Consider the following 20,612-nt stretch of genomic DNA (forward strand, 5'->3'; position numbering starts at 1 on the left):
AGGATGGACCAAGGTCCACACAAGGGGGTGGTATTGTTCTTATTTGCAGCTCACCAGCAGCCACGCTTGCAATGACCCAAAGGTGAACAGAAGAAGCAATCCAACATTGACGTCTTGTTACAGAACATGGAAAATGAAGCAGGTATGCGTCTAGATGGAACCACACCTTCTTTATGACCTCATTTTGGGCCCGTAAGCCCGTCTATGGAGTCATTCTACAAAGTGGTCTGAAGCGATGCACTTAGTCCATAGTTTTTACATCACTGCAGACAACTCAGAGTCAAGTTATTGGCTTTTTTGGTCTACAGTATAAATATTTGTTTTTCCTTCTTTAAAAAGGTTGTGTATTGTAACGCAGTTTAACAAAAGGACTCTTGGTCCTACACATATGACATAAAAGGGAGGAATAAGTAGCATTTCCTTTAAGGCTGACAGCGGATACTCGGAATTAAGGCGCTAGCACAGCTCAGCTAAAATAACAAACAGCTCTTTGCAGTATACTAGATTTCATACTTTGATATCTAAATGAAGTAGGACCTTTAAGCTGGAAATACTTATTTTTAAAAGATTTTTTTTTTACCTTTGTAGAACTGAAAAATAATAAATATTAAGACGAAAGGTGAAAATGACCTGGTAGTAGACATCCCTCTGTCTCAGGAGACAATGGTAGCCCCCTTGGGACAGGGGACAAGACGGGGCAGGGTGTACGAGACCAGGACCCATTCAACGTGGCCCCCCTCTTGGTCCAAGCTTGCCAAAGGGACACAACGGCGGTGACTGGGTAGAGGATCAAACCGCCAACCTTCTGGCTTCTGGACAACCTGCTCGACCTCGTGACCCACAGCCGACAGCGAGCGCCAGCAAAGAACTCGTAGCCTGAAGCTAGTTGTTGTTTTACTTTATTCGGAAGCGCTTCCTAACACTCTGTGCTAACATTAGCATGCTAGTGCGAACATGCTAACACCAGACATGATCGCATTAAATGTTTATATTGGTTCTAGTCATGAAAACAGCAATAACGCTACAATGCTAATGTTAGCATGTTGACATTAGCATGCTAAGCCTAGCATGACAGTGCTACATGAAAGCTAAAAATGCTACTATGCTAATGAACGAGATAAACCACTTGATGCTTGAATGGTGTGAAGGAGTTAAAGGACAAAATATGACGGAAAAAAATAATAATATTGAGAAAAATTGCCTGGGAATTAGTCACATATTGTGACTGGATTTATGATTCAAATTACTTGAAGGGGACAAGAGTGTACTGTATACAGGAAGACAAAAATAACACCTTGTTACATAAAACCCTTCGTCTCAATCCCTTCCTCTCTCTCCCCCCTCCTATCTCCTATCTCCTCCCTCCTCCCTCTTCCCTCCCCCCTCCTCCCCGTCATTGGTCAGCTGCTCGGCTCCACAAAGCCTCAAACTTCTCCCCTCTCCGATGCGAGGGGCGCATAGTCGGCCGAGGCAAAGAGGGGAAAATTGCGGTGTGGGACTCAGCCTCAATTGGTCCGGGATGCAGAGAAGGTGGGAGATGATGATGGACGGTCTGTCTGCTGAAGTCTCCCACTAACTCTAACCGTACATCAGAGTGTTTGATCACCCAAACGACATGAGCTCCTCATCAGGCAACCTTCACCACAAGCGTCTTCCCTGTAAGTCACGTCGTCATCTTTGTTCTGAAATGACAAAATGCTTTGTTCCGTATTTGGGTGTCTGGAATATTTGCACATGAAAGGGTGACATGAGAATAGGATGCGGATTTATTTGTATTTGTGTTCATAAGAACTCAGAAGAAGAGAAATGACTACTTTTCTCATCATGCCTGTGAGTTTAGAGTAGTGACATAGTCTCACCTCAGTTGTCCAGGTCTACCTACAGTACTGCTGTCTGTGGTGGATATTACAGTACTACGTTTCTGTGATGGATATTACAGTACTGCTGTCTGTGCTGGATATTACAGTACTGCTGTCTGTGATGGATATTACAGTACTACGTTTCTGTGATGGATATTACAGTACTGCTGTCTGTGATGGATATTACAGTACTGCTGTCTGTGATGGATATTACAGTACTGCTGTCTGTGATGGATATTACAGTACTGCTGTCTGTGATGGATATTACAGTACTGCTGTCTGTGATGGATATTACAGTACTGCGTTTCTGTGATGGATATTACAGTACTGCTGTCTGTGATGGATATTACAGTACTGCGTTTCTGTGATGGATATTACAGTACTGCTGTCTGTGATGGATATTACAGTACTGCTGTCTGTGATGGATATTACAGTACTGCTGTCTGTGATGGATATTACAGTACTGCTGTCTGTGATGGATATTACAGTACTGCTGTCTGTGATGGATATTACAGTACTGCTGTCTGTGATGGATATTACAGTACTGCTGTCTGTGATGGATATTACAGTACTGCTGTCTGTGATGGATATTACGTCAGGCTGCCTGACAGCTGTGCTGTGATGCTTCTGGAAGTGACTGCACTAGCAGCCAAAATCAGGCAGGAATGTTGACTCATCAGCCTGAGTAATGTCCACTAATTCCACTCGAGTACAATACATAATACTCTAATACATACTAGAGTACAACACCAAGCACGTACACGCACCGGATGGGGCCACCATGGGTCTCCAAACAATGGCCTCTTATTTCTAATGAGATACCACCAGACTGCAGGCCTGAGATCAATGTGCCATGAAGGATCAAACTTTGACTCCAGTCAGCCATCTGGTGCCTTGCTCCGAGACTCTGGACTTCACCCGACGACTAGAGCGGCTCCATCTCCAGAGCTGCTATGAAGAAAGAGTATACTTTAAAGCAAAGGAGAAAAATCACTAATGAGTTTTTATGAAAGGTTTGAGGGCCCCTGGACATCTTGGGGGGCCAGGCAGGTGCCTGTGTTTGCCCCATGGTAGGTCCGCCCCTGGTTGTAATTCATTGTCACCACCACAATGGCTTGGAACTTCTCTTCTCATTTTTCCAGGAGATTCTATGCACCATCACAGTTAGGGTTGGGCATGGTTTGAATTTGAACGATTCCTGTTCATAATGATTCTGGATTCCAACGCTTTTAAAAGGTCATCAAAGTTTGAAGAAATCTGCTTTTCTCTCTAAATTTAGTCGGTGCAGCTTAAAATTGTGGAATGTTGCCCATGGTCAACAATCCTTATGTGAGTCACAAACACTGTATTTGAAAGATATAAAAACAGATAAAAAGAGACAACTCATTATGGGACTGGGACTTACTTATGCCACCTGAAAAAGTAGCCTGGAAAAGGCTCCAAAAATATATGAACATTTCCATTTCCATATGAAAACATGTTTTTGCTAACAAACTAGAACAGAAACGTCAGTGGCAAAGGAGAGCAGCTAATGCGATGATATTAGACGCCTAACGAGTTGAGAACCACGGTACCGGAGTGTCTTAAGTAGCAAGTGTGTCTGGATAAAGAGATTGTAAATAGAATATAAATCCTGTGGTTATTTTGGGCTTATAGAGGCAGTGGGGCTACCAAGTGACCTACAAACAGTCCCATTGTCGTAAGCGTGGTTGGGATGCAGGACAGGACATGCTTGGTGTTGCTTAGTGACGTGATTGTTAGGCTGACAAACTGGGCTGGATCATTCCGGAATATGCCAATCAAAAGCCTGGACACACTTCCTGTTGCTATGGACTGTAAGTAGGCCACACAGTCCGGAGATCGGGAAGACCCGGGTTTGATTCTTTGCTCGGGCATCACTGTGTGGCGTTTGCTGTGAATGTGAGTGTGAATGATTGACATGCAGGCCAGGGCGTCCATACGTAAAAAAACTGAAAAGAAACAATGGAGCTGGTCATTCTTCTGGGAAGTCTGACTACAAAGCTGTGAAATGTGAGCGTGTCTGTAGGGATTTCAACCCGTTCTTCCAGAAGAACATTTGTGAGGTCTGAGGTCACTGATGTTGTGGGGGGGCGTGGCTCACAGTCGCCGCTCTAGTTCATCCCAAAGGTATTTGAAGGGCTTGAAGTCAAGGTTCTGTGAAGTTTCCTTCACACCAAACTCCTGCAAGCAGACGTGGCTTTGTGCACCAGTCATGCCGGATCCCCTCAACGTGTCCCCTAAAGTTGGCATGGCTTGGTTTGTTTGTTTCAGACATGCTTCACACGTTCATCACGTTGCTCACTTTTTGGTGAAAATGGGGGAAGGTGTTGAAATATATAGAAAAGTAAATTGTCAACAATCAATAGAAAAATGTTTGAATAAGTGGAGACATTAAATCAGAGAAGTAAATCAAGACTCTAAGACTCTAAGACTCTAAGACTCTAAGACTCTATGACTCTATGACTCTATGACTCTATGACTCTATGACTCTATGACTCTATGACTCTATGACTCTATGACTCTATGACTCAATGACTCTATGACTCTATGACTCTATGACTCTATGACTCAATGACTCAATGACTCAATGACTCAATGACTCAATGACTCTATGACTCTATGACTCTATGACTCTACGACTCTACGACTCTACGACTCTACGACTCTACGACTCTACGACTCTACGACTCTACGACTCTACGACTCTACGACTCTACGACTGATGTCCCATGTCACATGGACATGATGCATTATATTTGTTTGTTGACTGACGGTGAGGCCTCATCATGTGACTACTCACATGAGCAAACAGAAGGTTTAGAATCTGTATGTCCCGTGAGAGGCCAAGTCCAACACTTTCAAGGTTAGATGTATTCACGCTCCACCGCATCCAAAGTGATTTCCTGTACCTTGCATCACGTCTCAGCGGTCCGGGTCGGCCACCTTCCCTCGGAGCTGTGCTTTTATGCAGCTCTGAATAGACGCCGGCCCTCAGAGTGGACGTCTGTCTTTTTGTGGGAAGACAGAATGTCACGCAGGCACGTCCTGTACCTCCGCCTTTCTGCCTGTTCCTGTCACTCCGCATTTCCAGCTGGTCCTGAGCCCTCGACTATGACCTTTTCTTTCTCAACTCCCAAAAGCACATGGCGAGGGAACAGGAAGGACACTCGGAGAGAAAGACTCTGGACTCGAGATGGAAAAACAGAGACAGAAGAAAGATGGCTATAAAAACAAATATAGACAAGCAGGAAGAGTCCAATAAAATCAGCATTTTGTCAAATAAAAGTATAAATATGACTCGCTCTCTCAGCATTATCAGCATCGTAGTTTCCTAAAACCAGACGGCTTTCCCATGCCAATGGCGCTCATCAGAGGTCACAGAGGTTGTTGGAGGCAAGGGAACGCCACATCAATCATGATGCCTCGGTAGGAAACCTGGACTAAAGAAGCCAAATCAATCTGAAGATGTGCATCTGTAGCTAACCTTTAGCTATCTATGGGATACAGCATTACGTACGTCGCAGCAATCAATGATGCCATCAATGAGCTTAAGTGAGCTTAAGAACATCCAGGATGCTCACGTTGCTTAAAGCTCCACTTAGACACACAAACACCAGAACCGTCTGTCTGACTCCATTTCAATTCTTTATTTCAAGTCACAGGTTCAAACCAACCGAAGTCATTTTGCAGGTCATTCCATAAAGAGGGTGTGGCATACTGGAATGCCGTCTTACCCGACCTCTCTTCTGAACACATTTCAAAATAAAAGTCAACCAAGAGTCCCCCTGCGAACATACACAGATGGAAAGCATGTCGCAGCATACCAAGTACAACAGCGGACATGTTTTCCACAGCCAGTCATAAAGCACAAAGGAGGCCACCATGTCCTGTCCTGAGCCTATCCCAGCACACACGGTAAACTGTCAATCACAGGGCGCAAACACAAATTCATATTTGCACTTCTGGACAATCTACATATGTGCCAATATTAGCATATGATGAATAGTCAGGTTGCTTGTTGACTATTATATTCAGATAAGTATTTGTAATGAAATTACAAATAAAGAGTGTCAGTGGAAACTACTCTGGATACTCAGACGGTCTAAGGACTTGACCGTGCAGAAACAAACAACATGACTACATTGAAGAGGAAGCAAGATTCTGCGCCCATGAGACATGCCGTCACCCTGAACGCAGCACAGTGCTGATGGCAGGCGTGATGCAGACGCACGGGGTTCTGGGTGGACTCCACTCATGGAGGGATTGTGCTGAGACACGGAAGAAGTCTGACTAATTGGTGCAGACAGGCCGCTGCTTTATCTCAGCGTAACAATGACAGCCATGTGACAGTAATGTGTACTATACAGTACTTCATTATGAAGTATCAGTGTCACATTTGTGTCAACTTGTCTGTTTCTTATCTTCATCCATGACTTAAATGTATTATTGATAGAGATGCTCAGCATTTACTCATATACTTAATTATCATATTTTTTTCTTTTTGGTTATCACAATTCAGATTGAATTGTCAACTACTTTGATATAATAATAACTTTTCCCCAGCCATTGTTAGTGTAGCTGTGGTCCCAAAGCCAAAGGTGGGAGGGGTGTTCCGGGACTGGCTATGATGACCCCAAAGTCAAAGAGCACAACAAGACTCTCAGCACACAAGAGTTAATAATAATATAATAATAATATATTTTATTTGTATAGCGCTTTTCAAAATACTCAAAGACACTTTACAGAAGAATGGAGTTGAATAAAAGCAAGTAAACAGAGTAAAAGATACATTAAAATTAAAAGAAGTTACTTCCACCTCCCATTACAGTCCACTTTATACTCAATGTCTCCCCCTTCTGGTGTCTGTGTGACATTACAATGGGGCTGGAGTTCGCAGTATCTGTTGAAATGGAGCTTTGTTAGTAATTCAGAAGTGAAGTACCTCGTTCAGAACATAAGTTGATTGCTGTGGTAGAGGATGTATGCGATACGCTGCCTGGCTAAATAAATGGTCCTTAATTATTCACAAGATGTTGTATTGATGACAGGGAATTTGCAGCATCCTTCCACTTTTTAATAATGTGTTGGACAGTTCTTCACCCGATCACCACTCCGATAAGTTGACCCCATTCTGAAGCAGATGAACATCCTTGAATGAGCTGGCATCCACTGACCAGTCCCAGTACCACATGTGATTATCCAATGGGAGGATTTTAGCCATTTGTGTAATGAAATCCAGGTGGTGACCCTTCTTTGGGCCGGCAGTGTTGGATTGGCTGCCGTCTGCATCACATGACCAGGCACAGCTTTATATCTGCCATGATGTATGCTATCTCCAGCCGAGCCAGAATGCGGCCAGAGGATTCCGGAGATGGATGCAGCCCAGCAGCTGAAACTTCGAGAGAGACAGCGTTTCTTTGAGGAGATCTTCCAGCATGATGTGGACGTCTTCCTGTCCTCGGCACACCTCTCCATTCGAGACTACGCCAGACGTGAGCTGGCATGGCGGCATCTTTCGCCCAGCTTCTTACGCATGGACCTAATGCACCCAATACTCTCCTTGCAGCCCCCATTGGGAGCATCTCATCTATGGAGGTGAATGTGGACTTGCTAGACCAGATGGAGCTGATTGACATCTCTGACCAGGAGGCTGTGGATGTCTTCTTGAGTTCCGGGGGGGAAGACAACCTCCTGAACTCCACAATGCCTGGTAAAGGAATGGCTGGGAACATAAAGCTTCCCAAACGCGGATCTAACATGTTTTCCTTTTGACTTTCAGGGAACGGAAACAACAACCCCGAGGGATCAATCACTAATGGACTCTTTCCACTTGGCGTTCAGGGTCTTGACCTGAGATCTCGCACATCTTCCTCTTCTTCAAACTCCTCCTGTGACAGTCAGACTAACAATGCCAACATCGAAAAGACGTGTGGGGCGGTGGCGGATAATCACGTCGCCCACAGCAGCGCCGTTAAGCGGACAGTAGCGCCCCTGAAGACTAAGACCAAGACGGAGGCGGTGAAAGGTGTGACTTTGTAAGGAGGAGGTTGGCATGAACCCCCCCACCACCTGCAGTCATAAGACTTATGAGTATAATCTACACAACACACTTATCACTCCTGAGAGCCTTCACTACTTTGGGAGGAGGGAGTCTTGGACTTTAATTTCTATATTCTTGATGCGTTTTAGATGTGGCGTATAGTCTGGGAAATACCATAAGTCTCCCAACTTGACACTTGGAACCTGACAGAAGCTTTTCCAATCACCATGCAGGATACAGCTGGGTCAATTTGATGCTTGACAAGTTTCAGTCGATGGCGAATGTTCCTCATGATGATTTCATCCAGCAGGGAAAAGTCCAGCGATTGGTTTGGGCTGGCCAGCATTGGAGTAAATAGCTGCAACTTCCTGTTTGGCTGCAGCAATAGGAGCGCCGTGGAATGATTCCTTAGCTTTAACACACGTTTGTATTTTAAAATGTCCCAATGATGGTTGTATTCCCTATTGTGTTCTTTGTTGAATATTAAAGAAAAAGCCCTAAAAACGATTTCCCAGAATTCTTCACTTTAGCTTTCATAGAGTAATGACTTTCTCCATTGTTTTGCATGGGGAATGCTTGATGATGACAGGGAAGATATCTTTTTTTTATTGATGATTCTTCATTCTGTCTTTAATAACAGCTTTAGTACTACAGGGAACTGGCCCCCACTTTCTGGGAAGACTTTCTACAAGATGTTGGACTGCGCTTTGGGAATGTTTGTCCATTCATCCAGAGAATTGTGAGGTCAACCGCGCCGTTGCAGTTGTTGCTTTGCAAGGTTATTTAAAGTCAAGACTAAAGATGACATATCCGACATCCAGGCCAACAATCTTTATTTTCATACCTTGAGTAAGAGTAATATGTTGTTGCCCGAGGAGGAGGAGGGGTTACATTGAACATGCAAGGACTGAATGGCCGTGGTCTCCACTATGATCAGCATCACAGCCTTTGGAGATCCTGGTGGATTTCAAGGCAAAGCAGGGGCTTAGTCCTTAGTCCTGCCTCTGGTCTTCCTAGCAATATTATGCAAGCCAAATATAACAGCAGGTCATAAAACTACTCAGCTAAAGTACCATCAGTCAGCATCCCTGATGTAAAAATGTCTGACATGCACAGAATTGCTAACTTCAGCGTGACTGAGTGTAATTACTAGTGGCGTCAAGGTGCCAGAACCCCAGAAGCACTGATGGTGGCCCCGTGCTGGATGCTGGTCGACACTTTCTCCATCACGCTGTCGTGGATCCTGCATACTAGCGATTCAGCTTTCACGTTCCTGCACATTTGTAGGCGTGTTGGTCAAAAAATGCATTCAAATTTAGACTATTTAAAAAACGCTAACCACTTGAGCAAAATACACGGTGCCACGGCAGACAAGTGTAGTTGCAGCGCTAGCCTGATGACCAGGATAAAGGTCAACCTGATCACCAGGATAAAGGTCAACCTGATGACGGATTCCATCTGTTTTAACCATCTTTATCATTCATCAGTGGAGAGTACCTATACATTTTATCATTTCAATGTATTAAGCGTGTAATGCATATTTAACCATTGTTGTCATGAGCAACAGCAATTGGAGACAGGAGGGTTCTGGAGTTGTATCTAATCTATCACTTTAATTGCAAATGTCAAATTCATGACAATAGCTGATGAAAAGCAGATATTTAGCGTATAAAAGATTGTCCTCCGGACATGGTGCCCAGGTTTTGATCAGCGACATTCCTGTCAAAAGTGGAAGGTGTATTTTGAGTATTTTAAGGTTCCGCCCCATATTTCTTCTTGCATGGGCATTGGCGGCACAGAGACAAGGAGAAATGTTTCTACCAACCACTTATTTAATAGCAACTGTTCCACTTAACTTCAGTGTTTCAACATTACAGGTCGGGGAAAATAAAGAACATAAAAAAACCATCTTGAAGGCCAGTTTGGACAGTCGAGCAGGTAGTATAACATCCACAACTACAGAAACTAAATGAAATTGCATGTCTGATGCGCCGTTCCAGGACAAGTCTTACTTTGCATGCTAAACTACTAATGTATACGTTGACTTTGTGTACAGCTGCTGCATTAAAACAAATCTCTCTCCCATGATAGAAAATACAAAATGTACAACACTCCCATAAATGCCGTTTGGGATAAACAAAAACACTTAGTGCTTCAAATTGAAAAAGGGGAGGCACTTAGGTAGAAAATTACAATCTATTTACAAAAAAAACAAAAATCTTTATACTCTCCCACCCACAATTTTTGGGAGGGGTCGCTGCTCGGCCGTGCTTTGCCCTCTGCGGGCCCGCCCCCGGAATCCTCTGCCTCTCAAGAAGCGGCCTGGTACTCCAAAAGTCTCCATATTCAATTTTTTCTCCTCGGCCCACGTTGTCCTCCTGGGAATGCACAAACGATCACCAACCATCTCGGGAAACCAGAACAAAAGGAGAAAAGGCGGCACCATCACCTGGGCTTCGTGTCTGAGGAGATGTTGTCGAAGAAGCCCTTAGTCTTGTCGTAGTACTTATCCCCCCCAGGCGTCTCCTCTTCCTGTGGACACGGGCCCTTGGGGGCATTCCCAGGGTCCTCCTTCTCCACTGCAGCAGGTTGACCAACGTTACCTTGGCTAAATATCGCCAAATGATCCATTTGCAGGAACATACCTACAATCTCCTTCGTCAGATCGTCTTTAAACTGAGCATTTGCAGTTTCAAAATCAAAATCTGACTCAAACTTCAAAGTTGTGGACTTGGAGTTTTTTACAAGAAGCTGGCCTCTGCTCCGGTTCCTGGACCTGCGACTTCCTTTTGGTACAAGAGGAAAGACAAATTTGGGTTACTTTTGCTCCAACGGCCAATAAATGCATCATTCCAGACGATACCTTGTTTTGCTCTTTGTTTGCCAGCGTCCGAGCTTTGGCCTTCAGTCTTGCCTGGAGTTGGAAGGGAGGCCGTTTGACCTAAAAGACGAGATGCGTCACAGGAATGCAGATGGGTGGCCTACTGGGGTCTTGGGTGTTAAAGGGGCTGTATGCAACATGCCGAGGGGGCGCCAACATTCAAACTAATGTCCTGCCCTCTGTACCTGCATAACATGCACACACCATTTGTCAGCTAGATAGCGATTAGGCAATGTTTAGCTACTCATGTTGAACGTAAAGCAACATGAATTGTTCAGACCGCTTGTGTGTACGCGCCACAAGCATGTAGGTGAATACCAACAGCTGTTTGCGCAGAACGAAAAACGGAATCTTACTGGTGGGTACATTTTCTTTCTGAACCTGGGGGCCAGACCGTTGGGGCGGACGAGCAGCCGGTTTGACCTGCGGCTGGGTCCAGGACTTTCCTTTTTTCTGAGCATTGCTAGCCAACGGTACGGTCTGAACAGCTTGTTCAACCATGGGGGCTCTTCTGGTGGGGATACCGTGGAATCCTGGAACTGGGAGACAAATTGCGGTAAAGAAGCACGTACACTGGGGGGGCCGGAGCCCAAGAAGCTGTACCTAGACCCAGCGCTGCATTGTACTGCTGGTTGAGGAGGGGGCCAGCCGCCATGGGATTGTAAGGGTAGTTGTAGTCTCTGTAGGGGCTCCAGCGTGGGTGGTAGCCACCACAGGAGCTGCTGAGAGACGACTTAAACGGCAAAAATGAAGTGTAACCATTTTCTCAGTTCAACCACAACCGTTCCGAGAGAAAGCCAAACACACACCTGTAGGATAGCAGGGTCTCGGGGGGGGCCATGGTGTGGCTTTGCTGGTTCAGACACAGTGATGTCCTTTATGTCACTTCCTCGAAATATTATATATTCATACATTTCATCTTTAGGCGGCACCGGGCTGCCAGTGTGTCGGTCCTCTGTCCCATAGGCCTTAACTGTTTAAAATGAAACGGAGTGACTGCAGCTGGATACAATTTTAGACACAGCATAAAAACTTACCTTTGGCTAAAGCAACAGTGGACCTATCAGTGTCCACGGAGGACAATATACCTTCATAACGAATCTGTGCTTTCGATATCAAACTTATCTTGCTGCCGATGTATGGCGTCCCACCTCTGGCACTCATGCTTCCAGCAGTTTAAGCAAACAAAGACCGAAAGAGGCGCCAAGACTCATCAGACATTTATCAGCAGCAAGGTGCACTATTAAACGCACCTGTGTCATTTATAAGATCGGCAGTGACGCAACTCAAGGCAACAAGGGTTGGCTTCTTTCCTCAACTGGCGTACACCGATGTGTCGATAAATGGGGGGGGGGGCATTTAACTTATTTTGGAATATACGATATGAGTACACATTATGCCCGACACACACAACAAATGCATACTCACATGGTATGCGTCTATAACAATTGATTTGCATTGTTTTCTGATCAATTCCCTCACAATTAAATCACACAATACCGTATTGTCACGCTTTGTGACGCAACAGCCTCTTCTTAAACAGGCGTGGAATTCTTCTTAAAATGTACAACTATTTGTTTATTTATGGTTGTCGTGGACAAGAATTGACCTCGGTTGTGTACACGCACACGCACACGCACACTGGAGACTGACAGCTGTGTTTCCTCTACTGGGCGGGTGTGACGCCCACTCCGCCTCCTCTCAACGGCAACTTCACTTCGAGCCACAGCAGTGCAGCCATCTTTGCACCGCGACCCTACAGTGCTTCTAATCCGGAAAAAGGAGCCTTCGTCTTCTGTAAAAACAGTGAAAATTCACTAAAAGTCACAATGGGCGATTGTACATTTGGAGCTGGCCGTTTTCGACGCATTACTCGGCGAAAACACTCGGAAACCACCGACGGTGTTTACAGCCGGTAGCGAATCCTCTGGAATGACAGTTGAAGCCATTAGGACCGCCTTATACGCTCCGGAACAGCCAATCACAGCCCAGCTAAGTGCCCCCACCAAGGACGCCCAGTGTGTTAGCGCATGCGCGAGTCACTTGGTAAGTACCTCACGAGTAGTCACTTCTCGCTCGCTCGCGGGAGAGTAAAGATGGCGGCTGTCCCTGGTCTGCTGGACGATCTTAAATTACACACAGAGGTGAATAAAGCCGTAGTTTGTCATGTTGTACGCTTTGTAGACTCACCATTGTCGTTCTCGCCTCACAATAACCACTAGGGAAGGCACGATACACGTTGTTATTACATGTAACTCATGGGTTGTAGCGGTTAAACATTCAGCTGGGACTTGGTCAAGAAGGTAGCTAGGCAGGTACGCTATCACGCCTAACGCTGTGTTGCTCTCCCTGTGCAGGAAGGAACAAGCTGACAGGGGGATGAGTACATGTATCAAAGCGTAGCCCCATCACTTTCTTCGCTGGAAAGTTAAGTGAATGGGGTCTCGACGTCACGACGCCCCCATGGTTAGTCGACGGACTTTACCACGGGACACGACGTTGACAAAACACTCATTATCAGAGTTGGAGTGACTTATCTCTTCACTCGTCAAGCGGAAGTGGGCGCAGACTCTGCGCGGACTTTTCGACCACCAAGAATGAACTGTCACAGTTCAGGAAGCGCTGTTCCTCCCGTGGGGACGACAGCGACAAGTTGTAGCAGCGGCAGCTGTCCCATGACATCTGTCACAACTGTCAGTGGCGCTGGACTCGTTTTGTCTAAGGGGCCCGGCGCTGCCGCCATGGCCCCCACTGTCATCCAGACTCCTGTCCCCCACTCGCAGGGTGTGATCGCCTCAACTCCGACCGTGACTCCGGCATCGGGAGCCACTGTGACTCTGGTTCGGCCTCCTGTGCACACGGTGCAAGCGGGTCCGACTCTAAACGGGAACAATGACGAGAAACCTGTGGCGGTTGCCAAGACAACCAGCCAGACGGGTATTCAGTCGTTCAACTCGGTGGCGCGCACCATCAAGGAAGAGCCCACCTCCACCATACAGGCTCCACAGCAGCAGGTTGCCACCTCAGATGCCCCTCGAGCTGCTGGTCCAGGTGGGATCCAAACATTGACGCAACAGATATTGTCACCCAGGCTCCCTCTGCCATCCACCGGTCAGCCCAGTATCCATAACATCCAACTTCCCCCCGGTGAGTGTCCTATGCACATTCCACATACGCTATACTCACAGAATCCCAGGATGAATCTAACATGGAATTTAACATGTAGGCCAACTTTCTTGGACTTTCACTAAACTTTTCAACACTCGATTCTAACTTTTTAAAGTTTCAGTACTTTTTGCACAACGTGCGGTTCTGTGACAAGGAACTGAGTCGCAAAATTCACAAATACATACTATACCATGCCAATACATTTCCTGCTGTTGACATCATCAGACCAAGACTATGACACCTGATAATGGATTCCCTCGATATTGTGAGGATTTATTATTTTGTAAGTAGTGTGTAATTCCTCCTAAAACCAAATAAAGTTGGAATTTCTTGGAATACTCTATGTTAAAATGCCTGACATGGCAGTCTGTCATATTTTAAGATCTTTGATTTGCCAAATGAACTTTACAGCATATAGTTTCCTCTTGAAAAAGTCCTGTAATCATATATTCACGAACTTGCTACAGGGATGGTGCTTGTACGCAGTGAGAGTGGGCAGCTGTTGATGATTCCTCAGCAGGCTCTGGCCCAGATGCAGGCACAGGCGCAAGGAGGCATGGCTCCCCGGACTGCTACACCAACAAACATGTCTCCAGGCCAGGTGATATTACACCAGGAGTGTCCATAGGGCCATTTGTGCCCAGTAGCTCCATTTTTTTATGGTCTGAAGCAGGTGTTAGGGGAAAAACATAAACAATGGGAAAATAGAACAAAAAGACATAATGTGAAGAATATCATACAAATATGTTTCTGTTCCTGCCTTTTCACAGGCTCCTGGAAATCCCACCATCAGCAGGCCAACAGCTCCCACCACCATTATCCGGCAGGGCTGTCCGACTCCGACCACACTGCCTGCCACCACCACTCTTCATAGGCCTCCTATTCTTCAGGTAAGCCTATATCAATGTTTCAATGCTTTTTAAGCTTATTTGGCAGTCCTGAAATTTGATCACAAAATGTAACCATTTGTTACATGACTGTTGTTCTTTGAGCTATATACATTACTAGCTAATGTGTGAAAGTGACCTTATGGCCTTTATCATAGGTCTCTAGACCCTATTTTTCCAAGATGAAACAAGTAGATGAAATGATGACGATAATTCATGCTCTCTCCCTCTCTTTAGAGTTCAGCGGGGACGGCAGTACCCGGAATAACCCAGAGGATTCAAACAGCTGGGACCACAGTTACATCAGTCACAATGAGTAAAGTGAGTCATGTCACCGTGGTGAGATAGAGCTGGTGTGGTGTTCATGACAGGATAGTTGATGTTGTACGATGTATAGCAAATGTGTCTTTCTGCAAAACAAAGTCAAAACCAATCTTAATGAATCCTTTTAATTAATCCTTAATGAATCCTGTTAGGAGACAATGGAAAATGTCAACAAATGTCGGAACTTCCTGTCTACGCTGATCAAGCTGACCTGTACTGGCAAGCGATCAAGCGAGGCTGCAGCCAGTGTGAAACAGCTGGTTAAAGACCTGCTGGTGAGTGACAGGCCCTGTGGGAGGAGTGTATGGTATGAACATGCCGTTGTTCTCTTTGGCAATTTCTCGTCTTCTTTATGTTTGGTCAGGAGAATAAACTGGAAGCTGAGGAATTCACCAGCAGACTATATAAAGAGCTCAACTCCTCGCCACAACCATACCTCGTGCCTTTCCTTGAGGTGCGCATCCGTCTTCATGTTCAGTAAATGTCTCTAACTTTGCTACAAGCAGCTTTGGGTGATTATAGCTAACAATATTTTCCATTTTCTCTGCAGAAAAATCTTCCTGCCTTGAGGCAACTTACCCCAGACTCAGCTGCCTTCATCCAGCAGAGTCAGCTTCCCCAGCCAGCATCCAGTCCTGTCGTGTCCTCCTCACCTAGCCCCACCACAGTGGTACTGAGTAGCCATGCTCCTCGGCTCACAGCTCAGATCAACAGACCCCAGCTTCAGACGAACGCCAGCAAGCCCGGGCAGACTCCGTCGCTTGTAGATATCTGCCACACATTACAAACTCAACTGTAGAACGACTTTTTAAAGTCATAGTAATCTTAACTCTGGCTAGGTTCTCCAGCCTCAGCATCAGAGAGCAGTGCTGAGACCTCAGGTCCCCTTAGCAGTGTCTCCCATGGTGAATCTCAGGCATCAGGCCCCTGGTCGCATCGTGCTGGGACAGCCGCAGGTCCAGCTGAAGGAGCTGCAGCAGTGTAAGGAGATCACGTCTTGCTGAGTGTGTCCAGTGCATGCTTTCCCCCCATGAAGGTGGCTTCTGATGCAGAACGTCTGCTCTGTTTCTGGCAGTTCCTGTGAAGTCCGAGGGGTCACCTGTTTGTAGGCAGAGCTCGCCTGCAGTCTTGGCTCTAGCTCAAAAGAATAGGCTGAAAGAAGCGGGCAGTACTTTCAAGTAAGTGTCATGGTGGTGTTTGGATACTTTCACCTGGTTACTAACTTCTTGATCAACATGGTCCCTGCACCTAACTACTTTATCTACACGTGTGTTGGTTAAGCATCAGAGTTTTTCCAACCTGGGGGGTTTGGATGTGCACGTGTTTTCGCAGAGATGACGATGACATTAATGATGTAGCGTCCATGGCTGGAGTAAATCTATCCGAGGAAAGTGCCAACATCCTAGCAACCAATTCAGGACTCGTAGGAGTGGTGACACGTTCCTGCAAGGACGAGGCTTTTATTTCCTGTGCCGTGTTGCAGAGGAGAATGCTGGAGATTGGTGAGACATTGATGTGCTCATACGTTCTCACTAACTTGCGCTCCTCCTCATGATGTTGAGAGCGGAACGTAACAGCGCTTCCCCTCCAGGCCGCAGGTTTGGCGTGACGGACTTCAGTTCAGAGGTGATCAATTTCGTCTCACACGCCACTCAGCAGCGACTCCGCGATCTGGTGGAAAGGGTTTCACTCGTGGCCCAGCAGAAAAACGGAAATTTCAAGGTTTGTTCATAGGTTTATTGCATTCATAGTCGGTCCCTGGTCCCCTATCATTTAGAATCAGATCGTATTATTATTACGCTTGTGAAACATTCTTGCTCAGGCTCAACATATTTTTTTTAGCATGCAGTCAATATTTATTGTTTTACATTTAACCTGGCTGGCCGGTGGCAGTGTTGTTAGCACATCAGTTCTGGTCGTAATCCAGCTCAGACCTTCCGGTTTGGAGTATTTGCCTGTGTTTGAACATTTGCATCACATTTGTATGTTTTATGGTGTACCCTGCCTCTTGCCCAAAAGTCAGCTGGAATAGGCTCCAGCCCGCCCGTGAGTGGTATAGAATAAATGTTTGAACTCCCAGGTTGGTCCGTCTCGTTTGCATGCACAAACTTGCATTTGACGTGTTCTGTTGCTGTTACCTGTCTGTTGGCAGAAGGACATTCAGGAAATATCGTTTGTAAAGTAGAAGCCAACATTTAAATGGTTGTCAGTGCTCTTATTTCACTATTTAGTAATTACCACTCTGCTGGCAGGAGGAGGACAACCATGAACAGAGCAGCGATGTTCGTGCTCAGCTGAAGTTCTTTGAGCAGCTGGACCAGTTGGAGAAACAGCGGAAGGAAGAGCAGGAGAGGGAGATCCTTTTAAAGGCCGCTAAGGTACAGCAAAGGTGGCACGGTCGCCTTCGCCTCTCTAATTCAGGACATTGTTGGACATCGTAAGGTCACAAATACTATTTCAACCTGTCCATAATGTAATGTTACAGTACTTGTAGAAGCACGCACATCCTGTGACTACTACTAAATGAAAATGACCTGCTATTGTAACAGTTTGTTGATTGGGACATGGTCCATCTCAACATTTTCTCGTACACACAATTCTGACATTTTTGTTCGTCGTCTAGAACCCGCTCACGAGTCTTTGTGCTGACAGTACGTGTGTGTGGATGGTTCTTGTTTTTGCCACTGCAGTCTCGAGCTCGTCAAGAAGACCCAGAGCAGCTACGTTTGAAGCAGAAAGCAAAAGAGGTGAGAGGAGTCGAGAAGCCAAGATGTCTGTTTTTATTCACGTGATTGACGGCCGTGCTGGAACATGTGTTCCACTCAGATGCAGCAGCAGGAGCTGGCCCAGATGAGACAGAGGGAGGCTAATCTGACGGCTTTGGCTGCCATCGGCCCAAGAAAGAAGAGGAAGATTCCGGACTCGCCTTCCGCCTCTGCTGTAGCGGAGGTAATGTTTACTGTGGTTACATCCACCATGTCTACCAGAACAGTAACCCCTGATCTTCTTTACGTTTCCACTGTGATGTGCCAGAAAAACAATCACATTCTTCTTCATTTATTGGGTGATGGATGAATTTGTTTAAGGTGCATAAGGTGTGATGTTCCAGAGGGGCCACCATACCTCCTGTAGTCCCCGTTAAAGCCATGGGGGGGGTGTTAGGGTTATGTTTTGCTTTCTACATTGAGTGTCCTAATTTGTCCTAACTCAACTGACATACTCCTGATCTGCCCACAAGAGGGCGAACATTTGTCGACTGTGCCGTTATCTTTCTGACTACACCAGACAAAGTTTGTTGAGCACTTACTGGTTTCTCTCTCCTGGCAGGGATCGTCTCCATCTCTGTCAGGAGGCGCCGGTTCTTCAGGATCCAGACCCACACGGCAACGCATCACGCGTGTCAATCTCAGGGACTTGCTCTTCTGTTTGGAGAACGAGAGATTTACCAGTAACTCCTATTTCTTATACAAGGGCTTTCTCAAATAGGTAAGGTGTCCAATAGGAGGCCGGGGGGTCTGGTGTGTGACGAGAGGGCAGAAGAGGCCCTTATTGGATTTCCCTTTGTTGTCAGATCACTGTATATATTGAATCACTCTCTACCTCCCCCTAAGGACTCGATGACCTTTCCTGAGCAGCAATGGACTTTCTGGAAAAGCTTTTTGCAAATGTTAGTATGCACTGTAACTCGCTAGTTATTCATTTTCTTACTCTTGGTGTGTGCATTAGGCTTGGAAGCACTGAAACCACCTTGCTACTTTCTAGGAAATGATGATCTTTTACTTAACGGAATTAGTAATACACTCCTGGTCAGGCTTTTAAGGCTGTTGGAACAATGGCAGGTGTTTACATTTTGCACTATTGGATCTTAGGGAGGTTCTAAGTACGGCTCACAATGCACGAAAGCAAAGGGGAGTGAGGAAAAAAAAAAAAAAGAGTATTGTAAACAAGCCTTCAGCTGAGATGGGAAGTTCATTAGATGATCTAAAGTTTCAGGCCATAGCACAAAAACCTTAAACAATGCTAAAATAGAAGTACAATTTGGAAATAAGGCATGACGCATGCCTTCAGTCAGGAGGGATGCCCCCTGCAACATCTCCACATTTGACACCCCTGCACAAACTGAAGCTCCATTGTTCCGTGAAGGAAAAAAGCGGAAACATCTCAGGTGGGATCTTCTTGTTGAATGTTATCTCATCAGAGAATCCAACTTTCTTCCACCGTTCAACGTCTCACGTTTGGTTGGCGTTGAAAGAGACGAGGGCGCGGAAGACATTTTTGGTTCCACTCGGCACCGGTAACAACTTTCCTTTCCTCCGAGGATCGCCTCGTGTCTTGACAGGCATCAAGTCGGATCTTGCGGCTCGGGCCCAGTGACATTTTTTGGGGGGTGGGGGGGGTCTACTACATGACTTTTTGGTTCCAGGATCTTTTAAGAAGTTTAAAATGATTGTTTCTAACATCCAGCCTCAGAGGCCTTGCTTAAGGAGCTCAACAATCTGACCTTCAAAGTCAGGCAACGTTTGCCTTTGCCACGGAGAGGTCATGACTGTGAGTACCTGACTGATAATCACATTGAGTCCACTTTCATTTACTTTTAATGACATTTAGCTTCATCCCATTTCTTCTTTTTGCATTTCAGAGCTCTACTTATCATCCAACAGTGAAAAAATGTAAATTCTTGCAATTTTTCAACAGGTCTTAAAAGTTTGATCAGCAGTTTGCATTCAAACTGTGAGCTACTGAGTTGCCTTTGTAACTATAAGCCATATTCTTCTGCTGTAACTTCTTCTTGCTGCACCAATACTCCCACCGTATTGATTTACTCAATATGTGCTGGAGGAAATGTGTACTTATTTATCAATTTCATTTATATATCAAATGGAAATGTGCATTTGACTGCGCTCCATGTAATTGCTAATGATTTTTAACTCTTTGGGTGTGTAGATTTCACCGTGTGAGAGTGAATGCTTTTTATTATTTCTTAAAATCACTTCATTTTTATGTCTCAGAAATTCATTAGAATAATGCCAAGAAGAGCGTCTACCTGTCCACGGTCACCTGTTCCACCTGAGTACGCTATATCTCCCCTTTATCTTTTACAATCTATGACTCAAAAACCCGTCATGTATATTTGTAAATGCTACATATTAACTTTTACATATTTTAAGAATTGACCCATGTATAAAAAAATAATGTTTATCTATTGAACATTTTGAATAAATTAACATTTTGCAGTAAATTTGTCTGTTTTGCCAAAATAATATTTGTCATATTGTCTCCACCAGAGGGCAGCATTGTATGGAAAACATGACAGCCACCCATTCATGCATTTCAGCTTGTCCTCAGTAGGGTCACAGGGGTAGGCTGGAGCCTATCCCAGCTGGCTTTGGGCACCAGGCGGGGTACACCCAAGACGGGGGGGGGGGCAGCCA

The 20,612-nt window shown here is 45.5% G+C and overlaps 3 protein-coding genes across 6 annotated transcripts; 2 read left to right on the top strand and 1 right to left on the bottom strand.

The window, feature by feature from the left end:
• The first annotated feature begins 1,438 nt into the window (after positions 1 to 1,438).
• On the top strand, positions 1,439 to 7,944 carry LOC131141616 (dysbindin-like). The gene is made up of 4 exons (XM_078794466.1): positions 1,439 to 1,658; positions 7,220 to 7,372; positions 7,447 to 7,590; positions 7,660 to 7,944. Exons 1-4 carry the CDS (start codon positions 1,616 to 1,618, stop codon positions 7,917 to 7,919), a joined length of 600 nt encoding a protein of 199 aa, XP_078650592.1. The 5' UTR covers positions 1,439 to 1,615; the 3' UTR covers positions 7,920 to 7,944.
• A 1,648-nt stretch (positions 7,945 to 9,592) lies between these two features.
• On the bottom strand, positions 9,593 to 12,118 carry LOC131138145 (protein LSM14 homolog B-like). 2 transcript variants are annotated; one of them, XM_058086836.2, is made up of 8 exons: positions 11,839 to 12,118; positions 11,611 to 11,774; positions 11,405 to 11,534; positions 11,158 to 11,340; positions 10,784 to 10,861; positions 10,570 to 10,706; positions 10,370 to 10,499; positions 9,593 to 10,298 (listed from the first exon to the last, which is right to left on the bottom strand). In XM_058086836.2, exons 1-8 carry the CDS (start codon positions 11,963 to 11,965, stop codon positions 10,267 to 10,269), a joined length of 981 nt encoding a protein of 326 aa, XP_057942819.2. In that variant the 5' UTR covers positions 11,966 to 12,118; the 3' UTR covers positions 9,593 to 10,266. The 2 variants fall into 2 exon arrangements, with proteins under 2 accessions (XP_057942819.2, XP_057942811.2); XM_058086828.2 differs by having other exon boundaries at positions 9,595 to 10,298; positions 10,566 to 10,706; positions 11,839 to 12,106.
• A 383-nt stretch (positions 12,119 to 12,501) lies between these two features.
• On the top strand, positions 12,502 to 20,409 carry taf4a (TAF4A RNA polymerase II, TATA box binding protein (TBP)-associated factor). Of its 3 annotated transcripts, XR_013629373.1 has the most exons (17): positions 12,502 to 12,945; positions 13,159 to 13,948; positions 14,437 to 14,570; positions 14,740 to 14,859; positions 15,094 to 15,177; positions 15,333 to 15,455; positions 15,545 to 15,634; positions 15,731 to 15,943; positions 16,020 to 16,161; positions 16,256 to 16,358; positions 16,513 to 16,682; positions 16,772 to 16,902; positions 17,433 to 17,558; positions 17,871 to 17,927; positions 18,007 to 18,129; positions 18,508 to 19,728; positions 19,820 to 20,409. XR_013629373.1 is itself a non-coding variant. In XM_058086810.2 (16 exons), exons 2-16 carry the CDS (start codon positions 13,399 to 13,401, stop codon positions 18,664 to 18,666), a joined length of 2,325 nt encoding a protein of 774 aa, XP_057942793.2. In that variant the 5' UTR covers positions 12,502 to 12,945; positions 13,159 to 13,398; the 3' UTR covers positions 18,667 to 20,409. The 3 variants fall into 3 exon arrangements, 2 of the variants coding, with proteins under 2 accessions (XP_057942793.2, XP_057942796.2); XM_058086810.2 differs by having other exon boundaries at positions 18,508 to 20,409; XM_058086813.2 differs by having other exon boundaries at positions 12,502 to 12,847; positions 18,508 to 20,409.
• The last annotated feature ends 203 nt before the right edge of the window (positions 20,410 to 20,612 follow it).

This window comes from Doryrhamphus excisus, linkage group LG11 (assembly GCF_037039965.1).
Source record: "Doryrhamphus excisus strain RoL-2023G ecotype Guam linkage group LG11, RoL_Dexc_Guam_v1.1, whole genome shotgun sequence".
Lineage (NCBI taxonomy): Eukaryota > Metazoa > Chordata > Actinopteri > Syngnathiformes > Syngnathidae > Doryrhamphus > Doryrhamphus excisus.